Source organism: Danio rerio, chromosome 7, assembly GCF_049306965.1.
Source record: "Danio rerio strain Tuebingen ecotype United States chromosome 7, GRCz12tu, whole genome shotgun sequence".
In the NCBI taxonomy this organism is placed as follows: domain Eukaryota; kingdom Metazoa; phylum Chordata; class Actinopteri; order Cypriniformes; family Danionidae; genus Danio; species Danio rerio.
This window is the reverse complement of record NC_133182.1, coordinates 71,043,404-71,065,481: the sequence shown is the minus strand read 5'-3', so window position 1 is coordinate 71,065,481 and position 22,078 is coordinate 71,043,404. Positions and strand designations below refer to the sequence as shown.

General features: G+C 35.4%; 1 protein-coding gene across 50 annotated transcripts in view; it reads right to left on the bottom strand.

The window, feature by feature from the left end:
- The window catches only part of mical2a (microtubule associated monooxygenase, calponin and LIM domain containing 2a), a 144,075-nt gene that overhangs the window by 9,042 nt on the left and 112,955 nt on the right, over positions 1 to 22,078 (bottom strand). For 14 of the 50 annotated variants that reach the window (XM_073907486.1, XM_073907485.1, XM_073907483.1 and 11 more), the window contains 4 exons: positions 10,879 to 10,983; positions 7,966 to 8,146; positions 5,511 to 5,587; positions 4,874 to 4,952 (listed from right to left, as the gene is read on the bottom strand). In XM_073907486.1, the coding sequence (XP_073763587.1) occupies positions 4,874 to 4,952; positions 5,511 to 5,587; positions 7,966 to 8,146; positions 10,879 to 10,983 (442 nt within the window). Of the gene's footprint in view, positions 1 to 1,398; positions 4,953 to 5,510; positions 5,588 to 7,965; positions 8,147 to 10,878; positions 10,984 to 14,599; positions 15,919 to 16,072; positions 16,641 to 16,738; positions 16,852 to 20,476; positions 20,952 to 22,078 lie in introns of those variants that run through there. The other 36 variants (XM_068222764.1, XM_068222763.1, XM_068222761.1 and 33 more) reach the window with 12 other exon arrangements.

Genomic DNA, 22,078 nt, shown 5'->3' with positions numbered 1-22,078 from the left:
ATTTTATTACTATTACCATTAATAACAATAACAACAACAACAACAACAACAATAATAATAATAATAATAACAACAGTAATAATAATAATAATAATAATAATAATAACAACAACAACAATAGTAATAATAATAATAATAATAATCACAGTAATAATAATAATAATAACAGCAATAATAATAATAATAATAATAATAATAATAATAATAATAATATTAACAGTAATAATAATAATAATAATAATAATAATAATAATAATAACAACAACAACAATAATAATAATAATAATAATAATAATAATAATAATTATTATTATTATTATTATTATTATTAAAGTGATTTCTAAAGGATCATGTGACTGAAAACTGGAGTAATGAAGCTGAAAAATCATCATAGGAATAAATTATTAAATTAAATAAATTTAAACTACTTTTGAACAGTTATTTTATAGTGCAATACCATTTAATAATTTTACAATTTGAATTGTATTTTTGGTTAAATAAATGCAGTCTTCGTGAGCAGGAGAAGCTTATTATAAAACATTTAAAAATCCTACTGACCCCAATCTTTTGACCAGTAGTGTATCTAAAGTGCTATTCCATCGCATGATTACCAACCGGTTAATTTGTGTAGCAGCAATTGTTTTTGGACGCGGCAATCTTTAAACTCCAGTGAAAAAGTCGGTTACGTCACACCCACCCATGAGTGACGCCCAACACCGAGGCAGCCGGGTTGCCAGGTGTGTGCAAAGCCCTTGATATGCGGTTCAAATTCAATCCTGCCTCCAATCATCAGTCCTCAATCCACCCTTATGCTCTATCATAAAATCGCAACTCATAAGACAACTTTTCACCTCGAATTGAAACCTTGTCGCAATTTAGTCTCAGGAGATCTTGTCACACCCCTAGTATATACCTTAATCTCCTAAATGGGAGTTTATTGGGACAAAAGCCGGATTTCCCTCCCAATGTAAAGAAATTTAAAAAATCCAAGTTTTTAAAGGGGCTGACTGTGGTATTGGTTACCTAGCAACCAACAGTAACGTTCGGTAAGTCAGAGCTTATTCAGCAAATGCTTTTCTATCTCCTATTATTTACATTAACTCTTTCGCACAAATCTTTTTTGCAAATCGAGGGATTTATATTTAGTGACATTTCCGTCACTGCTTTCTCATGTGTTACTTTAAAATGCGCATTAATTCTCATACTAAAGTGTTACCAACAGTTTTAGCTTAAAGTTGATCTGTAGGTTAATCACTATATGTCGAATAACACAGAAACTGTATAAAGGAAAAAAACCACACCTACAGTAATAAACCAACAATGGAAATCTATAGGATAAGACAATACATGGACATAAACGTTTAAAAACAGAAAAAAAAAATGCTTATAAGCCCTGTCTTTGTCTGCGACATAGTTAATTTATTTAATTTTACATTTCAAAACAACACTCTTTTGTACTATTAGGCGTGATGATGAAATTGCCTGGAATGTCTTGCACCATAGACTTCCATTGTGCTCCTTTGTTTGTTTTTGAGTCGCAATTATTTTCTGCAGTAATCTGCAACATTTCACAAATGCTGTCAACAGATTCGCTTGCGTTGAACCCGGAACATTCCTCCAACAGCTGTTCGGTATGATTTTCACAAGAAGTGTAAACAGCAAGCGTGAAGAATGTGACTTCTGTGTTTGTGAATGGTTAACAGAGCAGGCGAGACGTGTTTGCCGCTTGATCGGTCAGCTTTTGTAAACTTGCAGTCTTGACAAAGAATGATTAATAATTAAAACTGATAATTAAAAGCAAAAATGTCAGTCTTAAATCGTGCGCAAGAAGGCAGCTCACTCATTAAAGTGCTTAGTTCACTCTGTGTTTGACACATTTCATCTCTTTACTCAAAACTTTAGGATTGACCATATGCACAGAACACTTTTAAGCCAGCTGAAATAAGGATGGTGTGAATTTGTTCAATTTCATGAGGTTCCTTTAAAAGCACTAATACTGTACTTATGAACAGATTGTATTACTCAAGTATTCATTTAGCTATTGTTGTCAAAATGACCAGTACTTTTGTATCAAATCAATATTTAAATATTAAAGGGCACCTATTATGACTCTTCTCATAAGATGCGAAATAAGTTTCTGATGTCCTTACTGTGTGTATGTGAAGCTCAGAATAGAGCTTTTGAGGTTTTGATCCAAATTGTGCATTTTGGTGAGTGTCTCTTTAAATTCAAATGAGATTGTGCTCTTTTGAAAAGAGTGCAGAGCTATAAATCCCTTTGGAGACTTCAGTGTTTATTTGTGCATCATAAAAGTCTAAATTCATAATGCCTCTTAGTCGCTGATATGATTTTCAGCAAGTACGGTGTGAAAACTCTAATGGTGGATGGCTGCTTTTCACTCAGGGCTGTTTATGCAAATGAAGAAGAGATTTCACTAATGGGTGGGGCTTTCCGCCTCTGATGACATGGGATGAAAAAAGCAGAATGTCAATCAAAGTGTGCTTCTGCTTTTATCAAGTGTGATTATAAAAAAATTGAATTAATAAATAGATATTAATAAATAAATTCACACACTTTGCCAGACAACTGTTTAAATAAAAAATATTTTTGCATAATAGGTCCCCTTTAAAACTTCTTTGTAACCCAGTACCTTTGATAAAGGTTCCTTTGTGAAAAGCCTAAAAAGTTTTCATTTACAGTTTTTTTTACAGCATTGCAGGCAATCACAGACACGTTCATTTTTGATTATTTTCTAGGTGGTATTGAATGCAGAATTTGAAAAAATTTAATTTTATTGTATTTGCTTTTGACAGCTCTTTTTTAATTTAAAGGTGTAAATCACTAATATTTGAACAAGGTTTACTGCAAAAGTGGTAAAGTGGTACTGAATACTGAGTTTTAAAAACTCCCATTCTATTCCATTCCATTCTATTCTATTCTATTCTATTCTATTCTATTCTATTCTATTCTATTCTATTCTATTGTCTTTTGTTTTATTTTGACAGCTTTTCTTTAATGTAAAAGTGTAGATCACTAATTTTGAACAAGGTTTACTGCAAAAAATGCTTTTCTTATTTAGATTTGTCGTCTCATTTCTAGTCCAAATATCTAAAAATTCTTAAATCAAGAAGCATTTTTCTAGACAAGCAAAAATAATGCCTTGTTTTCAGAAATAGTGTCAAATTTAAGTTATTTTCCCTTAAAACAAGCAAAATAATCTGACTTTGGGGTAAGCAAAATAATCTTATGTCAAAGCAAAAACAAGATTATTTGGCTATATTGGTATATTATTTTTTCTTGTTTTAAGGACAAACTCATTTAATTGTGACGTATTAATTCTGAAAGTCAGACAATAATTTATTTTTGTCAATAAAAAGCTTCTTGATTTAAGAATTTGTAGATATTTGCACTATAAGACAAGATAAAAACCCTAAGTAAGAAAAACTTTTTTTTTTTTTTTTGCAGTGTTACATTACAGTTCAACAGAAAGTAGTTTTTCTTACTTACAGATTTTCTTGTTTCTAGTTCAAAATATCTAAAAATTATTTTTCTTACCCCACTAGCAGATAATTATGCTTTGCTTTATGGAAAAAATTCAATTTTACAACCCCGGCTCATTCTGAAAACGTACCGCTATTTCGGGAGAGCACCAAATTTGTCCCAGGAGCCAAGGCCCAGGAGTTTTTTTGCTACTGTGTACACTTTGTCAGATGTCAAATTTCTCTGGCGAGTGCCACTCGAACCTGCTGTTCTAGCATAAATCCACCAGAGTCGACTGAATGTTGACTGACTGAATGACCGATTGACTGACCCAACCTCCTCCTTCTCTAAACTCAACCAATAGTGTTTTCAAAAGCACCGATTGACCTGCCCACCCCTAAACCCAACTGACAGTTTAAAAAAAAAATCCAGAAAAACAAAAGCCCTCGCCTGATTTTTACCATGTTTTCAGATTTTACCACGTTCTCAACCTGTTAATGTTTATTTTATTTTTTGGCTTCTGTTTTTGTCTTACCTTCTTTCTAGAACTGTTCTTCGTTTCAGCGGGAAAGCTGTCCATACTGAGGTAAGTGGTCAGCTTGTAAGCGTGAAAAAAAAACGGCATCATATCGCCCCGTAACGTTTGTTTTAAAGATGAAAAGCATGCCATACGTACTTCTGGCTACATAATTAGTGATCTCCAGAAATGTATATAGGGCTACGTTTTCAGAATGAGCCTATGTTGACATATTATATCCCTAAATAAAACAGTATTTTTCACTTGTCTAGAAATAGCTTCTAGATTTAAGATTTTTTAAAAATATATTTAGACTAGAAACAAGACAGAAACTCTAATTAAGAGCATTTTTTTGCATTACTGGCTCATCAAAATCTACATTAACTGTGCATAAGGTCAACTGAGTAAGGCTTTGGTAATTTGCACACACTCCAAACCGAGCGGTTCATTTTCACAGTCTGAATCTCTCAAGTTCAGACTGTTTTTGTTCATCGAAACACAACTGCTACTTTTTATCTCAAGGTTGTTCAATGTGTGTTTTCTGAACAATTGTCCACTTCCATATTAAACCTATGTATCACGCTAAGACCCAGTGGCCCATGTGCTCCTCCAGCCAGTGCTGTAGAGGCTGGAGATTGAACGGTTCAGCCTCGGCATACATTTGCAGCAGCTGTTCATGGAGAATGGCCAGCAGAGGCAGACCCACGCTGAGCAGCTCGTACAGGAAGGCGTAATCGCCAGCGTTGTCCATCAGGTGGACTCGAGCGGCCGACACTTTACCATGCAGCCATGTACACACACGACGCGGCACAGCACACACAGTCTGGCTGACGTGCAGCGGCCAGCACAGGCTTCTCTTCACACAGGACAAGATACCTGCGGACTCAGCCTGGAGATGATCCTCATGGCTCTCTGGAGTCCAGCTTGAGCCATGGTGAGAGCCGTCATTACACGTCTGGAGGAGAAATATTAAGGGTGTAATGTTAGGTACAGTTGAAGTACTTCCTTGATTTCCTTAATCAAATATTTCCCAAATGATGTTTAACAGAGCAAGGCAATTTTTACAGTAATTCCTATAATTTTTTTTCTTCGGGAAAAAATCTTATTTGTTTTATTTCGGCTAGAATAAAAGCAGTTTTACATTTTTTAAAGCCATTTTAAAGTCAATATCATTAGCCCCCTTAAGCAATTTTTTTTTCTACTGAACAAACCATCATTATAGAATGATTTGCCTAATTATAAAAACTCGCTAGTTGCTAACAAACTAGTTAAGCCTTTAAATGTCACTTTAAGCTGTATAGAAGTTTCTTGAAAAATATCTAGTCAAATATTATTCACTGTCATCATGACAAAGATAAAAGAAATCAGTTATTAGAAATGAGTTATAGAAACTATTGTGTTTAGAAATGTGTTAGGGGGGCTTATAATTCAGTAGAACTAATAATTCTGACTTGAACTGTAAGTATTGAAGAACTAATAAGCAAGAGATGTGGGAAAAGTGTGTTTTGTTTACCGTATGTAGAGTTTCTGTTCTTCCATTTTTCACTAAGGATTTCCTTTGAGCAAAGTGGAGTTTGCAGTACAACTTTCCTACAGGAGAAAAAAGAAATCATTAGATATTAGATATAAGCCATTAGTAGTCATTAGATAGCCATAGGATAGACATTAGATATCTTCAATAGTAAATTATAAATTATTAATATGATATATTAATATTATATAATATACATTTTAGATATATTAGATGTTTCAGTATTTTGTGATTCACCAAAGTTTTCTGTTTATTTACGGTTCTGAATTGCATTATGGGATGTTGATCTCTGCTTTGTTGACTTTTTATGTTGAAAATTTAACTCTACAGTTTAACACAGTGACTTTTATTGACATTTTAGTTGTTTGAAATTAAATAATGTATACAAAATAATATATAGTATAGTGAAATAAGTCTGTAACATAACAGAAAATCTACAGACAGTTTTTTATCAGGGTTTTGCACCATAATATGTATCTCCAGCTCAGACAATATATCACTTTAAACAATTAAAAACGTTAATACAAATCACTTTATGGAACTTTTCAAGGTTAAAAGTTGTTGTAAGAAAGATCAAGATCCCATAATGCAACTCAAAAGCATAAATAAATGGAGAAAAATAAAACATCCATTCATTCATTTTCCTGTCGGCTTAGTCCCTTTATTAATCTGGGGTCGACACAGCGGAATCAACCACCAACTTATCCAGCACGTTTTTAAGCAGCAGATGCCCTTCCAGCCGCAAACCATCTCTGGTAAACATCCACACACTCACTTAAACACTACAGACAATTTAGCCTACACAATTCACCTGTACCGCATGTCTTTGGACTGTGGGTGGGTAAAACCGGAGCACCCGGAGGAAACCCACGCGAACGCAGGGAGAACATGCAAACTCCACACAGAAACGCCAACTGAGCGGAGGCTTGTACCAGCGACCCAGCATAATAATAAAAATTACTCACCGGTCCTTAGAGGACAAAAATCCCCCCAAAAAAGGTCCTAAATATATAAAACTGTGTTAATTTTTACTTTTTTTACTGATCAAGATTTTCCGGCATCAGTCCTGATGTAAACAACCATTTAAATTACAGTATAGCTTGCTTAATTTCATCTTTATTTTTTTGTTGTTGTTTTTTTTGTTTTTTTTAAACCCAGTAAAATCTATTGTATCATTTATTGAACCCTGTTTGCATATTAAAGTCTTGTGTGAGGCAATGATTAGAAACAACATTAATTATAATGCATTCCATCAAATTAAAACAAACTTTAATTTATTTAGCTTGCAGTGCTTGAAAAATGATTTTTGAGACGAGGGGGAAATATTGCAATATCAATAAAATGTCGTTAGAATCAATACAGAACTAAAAACACACAGGGCAATTAAACAATGTTTCACATTAAATTAAGAATAAAAATTTTAAAAAGTTGTTTTTGCTACTGAACTACAACTCCAAATCAGAAAAAAAGTTGGGACAGTACGAAAAAACACAAATAAAAAAAGAAAGTAGTGATATCTAAATTTACTTTGACTTCAGTTCATTGCAGTCAAAACAACAGACATTATTTGATATGTTCCTCATGATTTATATTTTTAATTTTTAAATAAACACGTATTCCAATTTGGTTCTTGCAACAAATAAAAAAAAAAAAGTTGGAACAGTAAAGCATTTACAACTTTGTGAAGTTGTCATCATTCTGTTTCACAACATTTAAAAATACACTTAGGGACTGAAGACACCAAGAGATGAAGTGTTTCAGGTGTAATTTTATCCCAGGTGGGTACCAATACAGGGTCTTCATTGTCGCATTTTGTGCTTCAAATTGCACAACACATTCTCTGTTGGAGACAGGTTTGGACTGCAGGCAGGCCAGTAAAGTACCAGGTTATTTTATTATGTTATGCACTGTTGAAGTGAAATATCCAAATATCTTTCTTTGAGGAACATTGTTTTTAAACATTTCAATCATTTTCTCATCTATTTGTTGACAAACTGGCAATCCTCGGCCTATATTTGCTCCTAAAAGACTAGACCTGTCTTGGATGCTGCTTTTGTACCAACTTATAATTACAATCACCTGTTGACATCACCTGTTTCAAATCACATCATTATTTAACCAATTTACCTGATTACTAGCTCTAAACTGCTCCTTTGTAATGTGCTGCAGGTCTGAATGACAGGAAAGGATGTATATTTACAAATGAAATGAAGCTGACCAGACAAAACATGAAATATTTTGTGTTCATGTTGTCTGCAATGAAATACAAGTCAAAGTAAATTTAGAAATCACTTCTTTCTTCTATTTTTTTTTTTTTTTGCGTTTTCCATACTGTCCCACTTTTTTTTCTGATTTGGGGTATTGTATAGTCTGCATAAGGTGAGCATGACAAATGTCATCATCAAAATGGTATCTTATCAAAAAAGCAGTTCAGTACCTTCCTCAGAATGGAAGCAGTGTCCTCCCTGACGTAGCGGAGCTCTGCAGGTCTCACAGCGGAAACATTCCCGGTGAAAGTGAAATCCCTCTGCGCTGAGTCTCTCCACCACAAACACACGCTTCTTACAGGCATGACACACATCGCCCAGAGTCTGAGGAAACTCTCTCTTTATGGAAGGCTAGGGAGATAAAAAAACAACAGGTCAAGATATGTTATTAATATTTACTGCACGCTGAAAATAAATCTGTTAGTAACCAACGATATCTCACTGCAAATCTTAACTTTTTGATTTAGTGGCTAATTCCTTTAAATCAGTATGATCTCATTCGTATAATTTAGTATGATTTGCTTATCCCCCAATGATGGTTAGGTTTAGGGGTGGGGTTTGGTACATTTTCATATGATTGAACTCGTACGAGTTACCCACTAAACTGACAAAACGCAAAATAGTTACGTTTCCTTGTGAGATCAGGCTGGAAAAACATATAGTTCACAAACTGAGATTTGTTTTATAGTGGCCACTCTTAAAATAGCTTTTATGACCAATCCCACCAAATAACTGATAAATATACAATTTCCTGTACAATCTCTAGTAACTTGCTGTAAATCAGTTAAGGCAAAAATACTGTATTTACATTGACAGCACCATTTATCTTGCTGTATTTGGATTTAAAGTATTGTGTGTACGATTGAAGTCAGAATTATTAGCCCCCTGAATTATTAGACCCGCTGTTTATTTTTTCCCCCAATTTCTGTTTAACAGAGAGCAGAAATTGTCTACACGTTTCTAAACACAATAGTTTTAATAACTCATTTCTAATAACTGATTTCTTTTATCTTTGCCATGATGACTGTAAATAATATTTGACTAGAAATTTTTCACGACTCTTCTATACAGCTTAAAGTGACATTTAAAGGCTTAACCAGGTTAATTAGGTTAACTAGGCAGGTTAGGGTAATTAGGCATGCTATTGTATAACGATGGATTGTTCTGTAGACTATTGGAAAAAAATAGCTTAAAGGGGCTAATCATTTTGACCTTAAAATGGTGTTTAAAAAATTAAAAACTGCTTTTATTCTAGCCAAAATAAAATAAATAATACCTTCTCCAGAAGAAAAATTAATATCAGACATGCTGTGAAAATTTTCTTTTCATTTGGGAAATATTTAAAAAAGAAAAGAAAAAAATCAAAGGGCAGCTAATAATTCTGACTTCAACTGTATATCTTTAATTAGGGCTGAGAAATATGGCAAAACTGCTATCTTAATAATTATTTTCCATAGAGTATGATAGCGATATATAGTTAATGCCTCCAGATTTAAAAGAGTACCCCAACATTGACTGAAGCCACAAAAATTAGAGGGTCCAATAAATGGCGTAACATATTTTTAGTAATATCAACAAACTTTAGATTCTCATTGTTGCACATTTCTGCTGTGATTGGCTCTTAGATCAATAGGGAGTAATAAAAGTCCAGAGTCTATCATTGTTATTGACAAATTTTATCACGAGTCGATATAGTAGTTTATTGGCTCAGCCCTATCTTTACTGTAAAACATCACAATGTAAGTTTAAAATACAGTAACATACCGCATAACTCTCCAACAGTAAAATAGTTCATATTACAGTTAAATACAGTTTTATTTACAAAAATCATCAGGATATGTTGTTTTTGGAATATGATACAACCATACTACTATTTTTCCAGGACATAGTATGCACAAATTACCAAAAACATGCAGTAGAGTAATCTCTTCAATGACACATTGTGCTTTCGTTTTTTTTTTTTTTTTTAATATCTATTTTTGTATTATGATTAACAACCATATTTATTTCTGAAACACCACAAGCCATCTGACATTTTTCAAATGCTGCATAATTCTTCACAAATTTTAAATAACCACAAGGCAGTTTATATTATATCATGTGTAATATGCAAAGCTGTATGAAATTGTTCATCTAATATATTTAATCATTTAATATATTTAACTGTAGGATTTTTGGAGCCCGAAAGTAAGGACATCACACAGGTTCAGAACAAAATAGGTCAGGATTGTGCATGCTTGTGACCCTGGAGCACAAAACCAGTCACTGTAACCAAACACAGCCATACTTTTGGCAATAATATAAGTAAAAACTATATATTTTTTTGCTTTTTTTCCATTTTCAATAATGACACTTTGCATATTTCTCACTGTAACTGAATAGAAACTCAATTTTTGATTAGTATTGTGCATTGCACTTAATTTAGACTAGTTTAACAGTGATTTTCTCACTATTTAATAAATTTATTTGAAACCTCAGATTCCAGATTTCCAAATAATATCAATGAAAATCTTATTTATTTAGATTTTATTGTGTGTAGTTCTACGTGCACAAGCAAAAAGGCCATACTATTGCTGCTTGTTTAAACTACTTATATAAAATGAGTTGACACAAGACAATTCTCAAGTTTTTTTGAGGGACAACTTAATTGTTTCATGTTAATTAATGTTCTTCAGTCCACTTAAAATTGTAAAAACTTAATTGATTTGTGTTGGGACAACATGAAGGAATTGTGAGGAACCCAGGATTTTTTTACACTATACACTTAAAAATGTCTTTTGCTACCTGTTCGAACTACTTTTATAAAATGAAAATAAAATAATTTTTTTTCTTTTTCTGTTCAGTCCACTTAAATTTTTAAAAACAATTCAGTTAACTTAATTTATTTGTGTTTGGACAACATGAAGTGATTGTGTGGAACTTTGTGTCACATTTTTTAGAGTAATACAAATGTTTCTATTATTATATTATATAATTATAATATTATTATATTATATAATTGTTTTGATCCAGGATCACATATTGGTCTCTAAATTTAAAAACAAAACAAAACACACACAACTGACAGCTGATCTGTGGCTTACCGGAGTGCCAGAGCTGCTTGTCTGAGGTCTATGATCATTTTCATACAGGGTAACCAGAGCGTCGGCTCTAGCACCCACTCTCAGAGACACTTTGCCCACTGTGCGCTAGCAGCCAATAAAAGAGAAGGGACAGAAAATAGAGAAAAGAGAATGAAATAGAAGTAAAAAGCAGCATAAGGCAGAGCACAAGAGAGAAAACGCAAGAAAAAAAACTGACAGAAGATAATTCAAAACCAAGACCGAATGTATTGATGCACTTGAAGGCAGAATTTTTAGCCCTCCTGCATATTTTTCCTTCAATTTCTGTTTAATGGAGAGACTTTTTTACCCAACACATTTCTAAACATAATAGTTTTACTAAATAATTTCTAATAACTGATTTCTTTTATCTTTGCCTTGATGACAGTAAGTAATATTTAACTAGATATTTTTCAAGATACTAGTATTCAGTTTTAAGTGAAATTTTAGGGCTTAACTAGGTTAATTAGGTTACGTTAGGGTAATTAGGCTAGTTATTGTATAACAGTGGTTTGTTCTGTAAGCAATTAAAAATATATATTGCTTAAGGGGGCTAATAATATTGACCTAAAATTAGCTTTGCTGCCTCTATGGCAGGGGTGTCCAAACTCAGTCCTGGAGAGACGGTGTCCTGCAGATTTTTGCTCCAACTTGCCTCAACACACCTGCAAGGATGTTTCTAGAAAGCCTAGTAAGAGCTTGACCCAATTCACCTGTACCACATGTCTTTGGACTGTGGGTGAAACCGGAGCACCCGGAGGAAACCCATGCAAACGCAGGGAGAAAATGCGAACTCTACACAGAAACGCCAACTGACCCAGCTAAGGCTCGAACCAGCGACCTTGTTGCTGTGAGGCGACAGCACTGCCTACTGTGCTGCTGCGTCGCCCCGTTTTTAATGTCTAAATATCAATATTCCAATGGATTTCCCGCTCATATATGAAGAATAAGGTCAATATGACATGTTTTGGTAAGGCAGTCTTTCTGAAATAGTTGGAGCAAGTCTGGTTTCGGGGGGGACCATTCTTTACCGTACTCAAACCCCATCATCGTGCTGAACTACGCTCTGCGTCTCAAGTCTGGGACATACGTGGCGAGCTACTGAGCAAACTGGTAACAGCGGAATAGCCATCCATATGGAGGTAAGCGGTCAGCTGGTAAGCAATAAAAGGAACGGCGTCAAACCACCCTGTAGCGTTCGATTTAAAGGCGAAATGCTGCTATACGTTTCTGTGACTACACTTTTCAGTATATTAATTTTGCTTTTCAGTACCAGATGGTTCATATTTAAAATTTTGCTAATCAATTTGAATTTATTATTATTTATTGATTATATTTAATTATACTCTTCAGTATCAAGCGTTTAACAAATGTTTACAGTTTAAATAAGAATTGATTAAGGGTGTAAAATGTTTACTTCTTCCCAGGGGAGGCATAACAAAAAAATAAATGAGAAGCACTGTGGTAAGGGTACCGCTCACTTGGAACCTTACCTGAAAAAAAAGCACCAGGCACTCAGTATGAAACTCAGTGGAAAAACTAAAAATGAGGCATAAAGAACCAAACCATGCTGCATGCAGTTGAAAAAAAAAACACAGTTATATTATCATATTATTAAAAGTGGCATGATACATCCCCTTTAGGTAGTTTTTACATAAACCTGGCTTGTCTCTATAACATGTAGGTGTCTCAGCAGGTTTGGAACAGAGCCCATGCCTTTCTGCTCACAATGAGAGCTGTCAGTCAAATCTGAGGTACTTTTAAAGGCAACCTTTTAAACCTGACAAACTCCTACGTTCACTAGATTATATAATGATCTAATCACTCCGAACTGTTCAGTAGGTGGAGCTTGAGATTCAGATCAAGCATCTGGCAAGGGAAGAGAGGATGTCTGGAATGCTCTCACTTTCTCCAAGTGTGTGTCTATGTGTGTGTGTTTTTATGACATATCAGGACACAAAATGTCGATACTGACATGGTTATGATGCATTTTACAAAGAGATAATGAATTATAAAGACATTGCTGATGTCCACATTTCTTAAAAGGTTTAAAAGCACACAGAATGTGTGTTTTTTTCGGGCTGGGATAGGTTTGGGTTGGGGTAGGGTAAAAGAATGTACAGTTTGTACAGTATAAAAGCAATGTAAACCTATGGAATGTTACCACACTTCACAAAAACAAACCTGTGTGTGTGTACTTGTTTTTATATCCTGCTGGAGACTTTAATGTACACCTAAATACCTGAATACACACAGACTCATGGGGACTTTTGTTACAGTGGGGACCAAAATCGAGGTCCCCATTGGTAAACATGCTTATAAATCAAATATAATTAGTTTCTTAGGGTAGGGTTGGGTTTAGGGTTAGGAAAGGGCACATAGTATAGAATGTGTAAACCTATGGAATGTTGCCACAATTCACAAAAAACAAACCTGTGTATGTACTTGTTTTTCTATGTGAATAGACTCAGGGGGACTTTTGTCAAAGTTTTGTCACAGTGGGGACCAATGTTGAGGTCTCCATTGGAACATGCTTATAAATCACACAGAATGAGTTTTTTTAAGGGTACGGTTGGGTTTAGGTTTGGGATTGGGCAAACTAATAGAGTTTGTACAGTATAAAAACAATGGAAACCTATGGAATGTTGCCACATTTCACAAAAACAAACCTATGTGTGTACTTGTTTTAAATCCCACTGGGGACTTGAATACACATCTGAATACCTGAATACACATGGACTCGTGGGAACTTTTGTCACAGTGGGGACCACGTATACAACATAACTGCAGGTTATCAATGTTTATAAGAACTTTAACTGTTAAAAGCTATTAGTTACTAATTATTAGTAACTAATAAAGATATGGCAACTAATAACCTTAGCTTTTCCAAGTTTAATTATAATGCAATAATGTGCACCTTTTGTAAAGCTGCTATGAAACAAAAATTTTGTGAAAGGCGCTATACAAATAATCTTGAATTGAATAGAACATGCCTATACTGTAAATTACACACAATGAAGTATTCTGAAAATATAAAAATGCAGATTGTTTCCAGTGAGGGTAACAATTTAAGAGTAAGAGTTTAGGGGTCGGTTTGGGATAGGGGACAGAATATATGGTTTGTATAAACAACAACGAGAGTCACCACTAGGATATAGGAACAAGTGTGTGTGTGTGTACTTGTTTTTGTGACATATCAGGACACAAATCTGTATAATGACATGGGTATGACACAGGTATTACAAAAAGGAGGTGAAATATGAGGACATTGGTGACGTCCTCATTTCTCAAAATGCTTATAAATTCTACAGAATGAGTTTAATCAGAGAGTAAAGCTGCACACAGTCTCCTGTGATGGTTGGGTTTAGGGGTGGGGTGGGGTGAGGGCAATATAATATACGGTTTGGACAGTATAAAATGAATGGAAACCTATGTAATGTCCCCACTTTTCACAAAAACAAACGTGTGTGTGTGTGTGCGTGCGTGCGTGCGTGTGTGTTTGTTCCACTGGCATGTTCTCAGTACAGAGCCAACCATGTGCAGACAGACAGCCCATCAAGGAGAGTTGCCGCACTGATCAGAGCTCTACATAAAACATGCCAACACTAATCTCATAGAAAGACTCATTCCAAAAAGAATGTGTACGTCATGCGAGTCCTAGGCAACTGAAGATAATCTTCAGTCCACTGATATGGCCATGTACCTGTTTAGTAGCACTCAAGTCTTCATTTGACTGAGGAACATCTGTTTGTTTTCTCACAGTAAAGGATGATATGCTACTGCAGCTGTCACACTGAAAATGTAGATTTGAGAGAATTCTCAAGCAAATGTTAGTTAGTACCACAGATTATGGTTATATTTTAATTTACTTATACCTGTGCTGTTTCAAACCTTTTCCAAAAACCAAAGCAGCAATTAAAGGCACAATATAAATATTTACCACTACAGGGTGCATATTCACAACAAATAAAAGAAAAAACAGTTTGATGATGACTAAGTGTGGAATCATGAGAGATGTGGTACATTCAACATAGGCTCATCCTAAAAATGTAGACCTTATATAAATTTCTGGAGATCACAAATTATGTAGCCAGAGCCACAAATGGCTGCATTTCATCATTAAAATGAAGGCTACGACTTGCCCGTGTACATTGGCGGACTTGTAACATGGAGCGGAGTTGACCGTGATGATGGTGTTCGAGTCCGGCGAAGAACGGTTTCAGAAAGCAGGTAAGACAATAACAAAAGCCAAAAATAAAATAAACAAGTAAATAACAAGGCGAGAACATGGTAAGATCGGAAAATGTTTTGATAATCAGATGAGAGCTTTTCTTTTTCTTAATTACTTTTCAAAACACGGTCATGTGGGTTCACGGTGGTGGGTGGTTGGGTCAATCGGTGCTTTTGAAAACACTATTGGTTGGGTTTAGGGAAGGAGGTGGGTGGGTCAATCAATCAGTCAGTCAGTTATTCTGGCTTCTGGTAGATTTACACAAAAAGAGCAGGCTTAAATGGAACTTGCAAGACAGTTGAGATTTGAAAAAGCGTACTCATTGGCCTCTGTCTGATTCGCAAGAAACAAAAACTGCAAAAAAAAAAAAAAAAAAAAAAAAACATACCTCCTAAGACGTATTTTGCTCTGTCCAGAAATGTATGCAGGGGTACGTACCAATGATGAGCCTAGGTTGAATGAAAGCCACAATATATAATATTCACCACTAGAGGCCGTATATTCTTAACAAACAAAGGCATTTGTTTGGAGTTGTGGTCTTCATTTTATCCTATAAATTATTTTCATGGATGAGCTAAAGTATTCAACACTTATCATGTCAAACCAGAAGTTGAGGGTCTGTGAAACTGTCTGTGTCACTTGATAAAATTGCTTAATTCTCTGCATTTGAACATTTATCACTGAATCATTTGGAATAATGTAAGAACACAAGTCAGCAAAATATATGACATTGTTCTAGTGGTTTTAAAATATTCTAATGAAAGAAATGTATATATTGTGCCTTTAAGGGTCTCAGTCCATTTATATACAAACAAAATTAGCAAGCAGAATGGAGAATGAGGACACTGAAAATATTGTTCCCATCCTCAACTTGTCATTCAGTATTAAAGGGCACTAATTATGCCAAAATCACTTTTATAAGGATTTTAAAAACAGCTTTGTGGCAAAAGTTTGTGAATATAACTAGTTTCTAATGGTAAAAATTTATTAATTAAATTTTTTTTTTAAATCAGACTTGATAAAAACAATCTGCAGAAACACTCTTTGTACATGTCATCAGAGGGTGAAAGCCCCGCCCATTCGAGACAATCTCTCCCTCATTAGCATCTGCCACTGTGGTGACACACAGACATCTGTAGCTCCACCCTCTTTTGAAAAGAGCACAATCTCATTTGAATTTAAAGCAACAGTCAACAAAACAGCACAATTCGGATCAAAGTCTATACTATTAGCTACAAAACATTATTTTTAGCTAAAACTTACACAGACTTATTTTGCATCTTGTAAAATGGGGCATAATAGGTCTCCTTTACATAATGCCATGTGGAATTTTTCTTCTGTACAAGGAACAATATACAGGTTTGAAACAGCTTGATGGTGAGTATACAACAACAATAGCTATTCATTTATGGCCGAATGTTTCATTCTCAATTAATCACTCACCATTTGAGAGCTACTTTCTGATTGTCTTTGCATATTTACGCCACTGCATGTTTCAGACTTTGATTTACTGCTTTAAAAGAGATGTAAATAAAGTGAATGAGTCTGTTAGTAAGACATACTGTAACTTTAAAAGAAGTATTGTTGAAGAAGATACAATCGCTTCTTTACCTTAATGAGAAAGCAGAAGAGAAGGAAAAGGAAAGGTGAATAGGAGCAGTGCATTCTGGGATGGGGTGAAATATTATGGAGTTAGAATGATGGTGGACAGTGGAAGAACTGGTCTGTTCAGAGCAGAGATGGAGAGACAGATTAGGCAACAGGGAAATATGATGTTTTATGATGATATGTTGGCATGCTAAATATGGAGATATTTCAAGTACTCTCAAGCTATTTGAAGAATCAGTACTTTTTGTAACACAAAATATTTGATTTTTGTTTTTGCAGAACTTGTGGTTTACCATAATACAGTTGAAGTCTGAATTATTAGCCCTCCTAAATATTTTCCCCCAATAACTGTTTAACGGAGAGAAGATTTTTTCAACACATTTCTAAACATAATAGTTTAATAACTCATTTCTAATAACTGATTTCTTTTATATTTGCCATGATGACAGTAAATAATATTTGACTAGATATTTTTTTACAATACAAGTATTCAGCTTAAAGCGATATTTAAAGGCTTAACTGGGTTAAGTTAAGGTAAATAGGCAAGTCATTGTATAACTGTCACAATCTGCCACCAAATGAACTACAAACCCCATCATACCTGTACTCTCACACCTGTTCCGGTTCACCTTTGATTGCAAACACGTACAGCTGAAGCCAGAACTAATCAAATGGGCTATAAAGACAGCACACACACATTGTTGCAGAGTCTTGTTATACAGTTTTGTGAACATTGCGACTTGTTTCACTTGCCGTGTTTGACCTTCGTTATATTTCTTTGTTTATGTAGTTTGCCACCTGTACTGACCATTCGCTCGTGGTGGGCAAAGCGAGGTTTCATGAAACACTAAAACAGTCGAAGCAAATGTGTCGAAGCGTCAAAACCTTTCGAAACCTGTCTCTACAGTGACACCTAGCGGTCATTTTATGTAATGCGCTGGAACAACTTGAGCAAAGAAACAGCTGAGCAAATTAAGGTATTGTACCTCACATTGTACACTCTCGGAAATAAAGGTACGAGAGCTGTCACTGGGGTGGTACCTTTTCAAAAGATACACATTTGTACTTAAAGGGTCCATATTTATACCTCAAAAGCTTATATTTGTACCTAAAAAATTTAAAAAGGTACACTTTTGTATTTTTTAGATACTAATATGTACTCATGAGGTATTAATAGGGACCCTTTAGGTGCAAATGTGTAGCTTTTACAAAGGTACCAGCACAGGGACAGCTCTTGCACCTTTATTTCTAAGAATGTAGAGTTGAAGCTTCAAGTGATTTAGAGGAGCCGTGAGAGTTCCAGACTTGCACGCCAATGATAATGGGTTCAAATCCAGGGTGATGCAGCTATATATGATAGTTTTTAAAGGTTTGGTTCATGTAGTTTTGTTTTTGTCTGACATATATAAATATGTCTTTTTTGGTCATAAAAAAGTAACTATTAAAATACAGCAAGTCTTCATCTAACAGTGTTTGTATAATTCGGGATTCAAACTTGGGCCATTTGCAGCACAGTTAACCCCTACACATGCACGGCCCACTTGGCTACAGGAGATTGAGGGTGCTTTCACACCTGTGAATCGATTCAGTTGTTCCGAAACAGAGATTACAATTGTTACATTGTTGCTCTTTGCTCTTGGAGCTGTTCGCTTTCACATTGCAAAGTTTCTAATCGGACCAAAAGAGCTAAAACAAGTCACGTGTGAGTAAACTCTCCTCACATTGGTCAGAGTGCCAGGGTTTATTTGGCAGCGTCGCGCTCAGCTGTCAGTAGAGATGGTGGTTTGATGGTGATTGACAGGGTGCTCGCGCGCGATGTGTCTGAGGAGAGATGCGGTGGGGAGGGGTGAGAAGGTGCGCGACGTAGCCTATTTGAGGACCGGGAGGGAGACGCGACTTTACCGAGAGATCATCACTCATTTGCGGGCATCCGGAGACTCGCGAAACTTCCCTCCATACTCATAATTCTCTTTTCATATAGCCGTATGCCTATTACATATCCATAAAACACTGTGATATAACCGTGCTCGGATCGGATCGCTTTCTCACTGCAATCGAACCACTCCAGGGTTCGTTTCAATCAAGCCGAGACCATCTCATTCAAGCGATCTCGGAGCGATTATTTTGGCGCAGAACAGAGCGCGATTGCCATGTTCACATATGCCAAACGAACCGCGCTAACTGGGCAAACGAGACACGTTCCGAAATAAAAGTGTAGGTGTGAAAGCACCCTGAGATGCTTTTTCGACCCTGTTTGTCAAATGCAGATTAGCCAGTTCTCAAAACGCTATTAAAATGCCCAATGCTTTAAATTGCTGTAGTCACGTGACCTAGTGTTTCGAAACACTTTAGTCACGTGACCTGGCTGTTTCAGATCATGCTTCGGTTCAGTGTTTTTTTGAAATGCTTGCACTTCGGGATCTTGTCACTGTCGAAACTCAGTTTCACGTCAGCCCTTCATACCGTTCGCCTATTACCGACCATGTTTTAGATTACACTGCATACACCTGTTTGTTCCAGCTTTGACCCTTGCTGGCTAGACCATTCTCTTAATAAAACTGCATCTGGATCCTCAACTCCGTTGTCCAGCATATTCACATTGCAGAAGACTCAGCCACAATGTGTGTACTGTCTTTATAGCCCATCGGATAAGTCCTGAACAGCTTGAGCTGTATGTGTTTGCAATCAAAAGTAAACCAGAACAGGTGTGAGAGTACAGCAATGGTGGGATTTTGTAGTTCATATGGTGGCAAATTTGTTGTTCTCCAGTGAACTGCATGGGCTAGATCGTTGGTGATTGATACAATACTGATGGTTCGTTCTGTTGACAATCAATAAAAATATAGCTTAAGGGGGCTAATAATATTGACCTTAAAATGGCTATAAATAAATTAAAAACTGATTTTATTCTAACTGAAATAAAACAAATAAAATGTTCTCAAGAAGAAAAAAATATTATAGGAAATATTATGAAAAATTCCTTGCTCTATTAAACATAATTTGGAAAATATTTGAATCACAGGAAGGCTAATAATTTTGACTTCAACTAAATGTAGTGAAATAACCAAAATTATATTTACATATTTAAAAGGCATGATATAAACGTGCAACAAAATCATTAAAACAAATGAAAAACATAAAAATTAAAAGCCAATTCAATATATTAAGAAAAAAATATGATAGTTTCCTTCATGATACTAAAACATGCACAGATGTAGATATACTTCACACACAGCAAGTGATCATTTTTACAGTCGAAAAATCAACTTGCCAAACTATCAAATAAGAAACATGCCCTGTCTGACGTGCAAACATGTGGATTTAGCTTTACAAATATATTTTATCGCAAAAGACACAGAGCAGGAAGTTTAGATGCTGCTGTGATACCTTATCATAGACTTTAACGTTTGTGTTTTCCTTGGACTGAGGGATCTCGGTTTTGCTTAAATGAGACGTTCTGCGATTGCTTAACTGAAACCAAAAATGAAGGCCCATTCAATAAATCATCAAGCTTTACCCCACGCATACAATAATAATAACTAACCTATAATTAATCCCAATATTGAACAGTGAGAGAGAACTCTCACCAGATGCAACCGGTTCACTGTTTCAGCCTGTTTTAAAGGCTGCTCAAGTAACGGTTTGGGTTTAAACACTTTATTAATGGATGCAGATGGAAGAGGAGAAAAGGAAAGAATTAAATTTAGAAGACTGAAACAGTGTTTAAAGGTTTGTTCTTACCTGCTGGATTGGAAAAGATGGACAGGAAGAAAGGATAGGTGGAGGACAGGAAGTAGCAGTGGATTGTGTTAGAGGATATGAAGTGGTGGTCAATGGATTGGGAGAAGGGAGGTGGATAGAAGAAGATGGCTGCACAGATAAATGTGGATCAGTAGCAGAACAGATTGCTGGAAGAGTCTATAAGGTGACACTTTTATAAGAGCATTAAGATTTTGGTTTCCTTTGATAGATAGTTGGCGTTCCTGTGTGGAGTTTGCATGTTCTCCCTGCATTTGTGTGGGTTCCCTCCGGTGTTTTCCCCCACAGTTCAACGACATGCAGTACAGGTGAATTGGGTATGCTAAAACTGTCAGTAGTGTATGAGTGTGAATGAGTGTGTATGGATGTTTCCCAAAGATGGGTTGCGGCTGGAAGGGCAAGCGCTGCGTAAAACATGTGCTGGAAAAGTTGGCAGGTCATTCCGCTGTGGCGACCCCTGTTTAATAAAAGAGGCTAAGCCGAAAAAAAAAAAGAATGCATAAATGAATTTTAAAAATAATTTCTTTTCATGTATGCATATTTTACATTCAGCAATCCTGTCACTCATAATGGGCTCTTTTTTTACGATCTAGGCGCAGAGTCTAAAGCGAATGCAAAAGCATTAAGCACGTGTACAAATCCACTTTTGCTATGTTAGGATGGAAAATACGCTTTGCGCTTTGGTGCATGGTCTAACAGGGTTGTGCTTATTCTCTTAATGAGTTATGGGTGTGTTTTGAGCATAACGTGCATTAAACCAATCAGAGTCTCATTTCCCATTCCCTTGAGTTAGTTGAGTCGAGCCATGGTGCATTTGCTATTTACATGGCGGACTTTGTAAGAGGAAAAACTTTTAGCTTCATTAGTGAAAAAACATTTAAATAGACCATCTGCAGCGCGAGAATAAAGAACAAGCCTCCTCCAATCGGCCTCTTTACTTTCTTTTTACTTTACTTTTACTCTTTACTACTTTACATTCCTGGATAAGGAAACTATGTTGTACTCACTCCACTGAAGACATCCATTAGCCTACATATTTAATTTAATTTGTTAAGCATAAAGATTTGTATCAAAACTATTTCTAAATTCAGTTCTAATGTCCAGCAAACAAATAATAAAAAAGTAATAACAAAGTGTGTTTTATATATAGGTTTTATATCTAAACATACATTCTATTCTTATGCCCCATATGGTGATGCACACATCTTCAAAACCCGACATCTGGACAAATCTAAACTTGTTTTTATTAAAACAAATATAAATATGCATAAGATAAATAATACTGCTAATAATAATAACATTATACAAAAGCAAATTGCCATGAATAAACTGAAAAAAGCCCCCCGAGGTGAAGAAGGCATGACGGTAGTGGTTTTTATAATTATTTAGAAAATAATATTTTTTTTAACATTGCGCTGGACTTTAGAGCTGCTTTTAGTTGGTCAATGGTGCTATTTTAGTTACTCAAAATAGCAACGTGGCAACAATGCGCCTTAACACACCTCCTTTTTAGACTGGCACACCCATGAGTTTACAAACTGGTGCAAATGGATTTGCCATTTAAACAACGTGGCGCAAAACTTG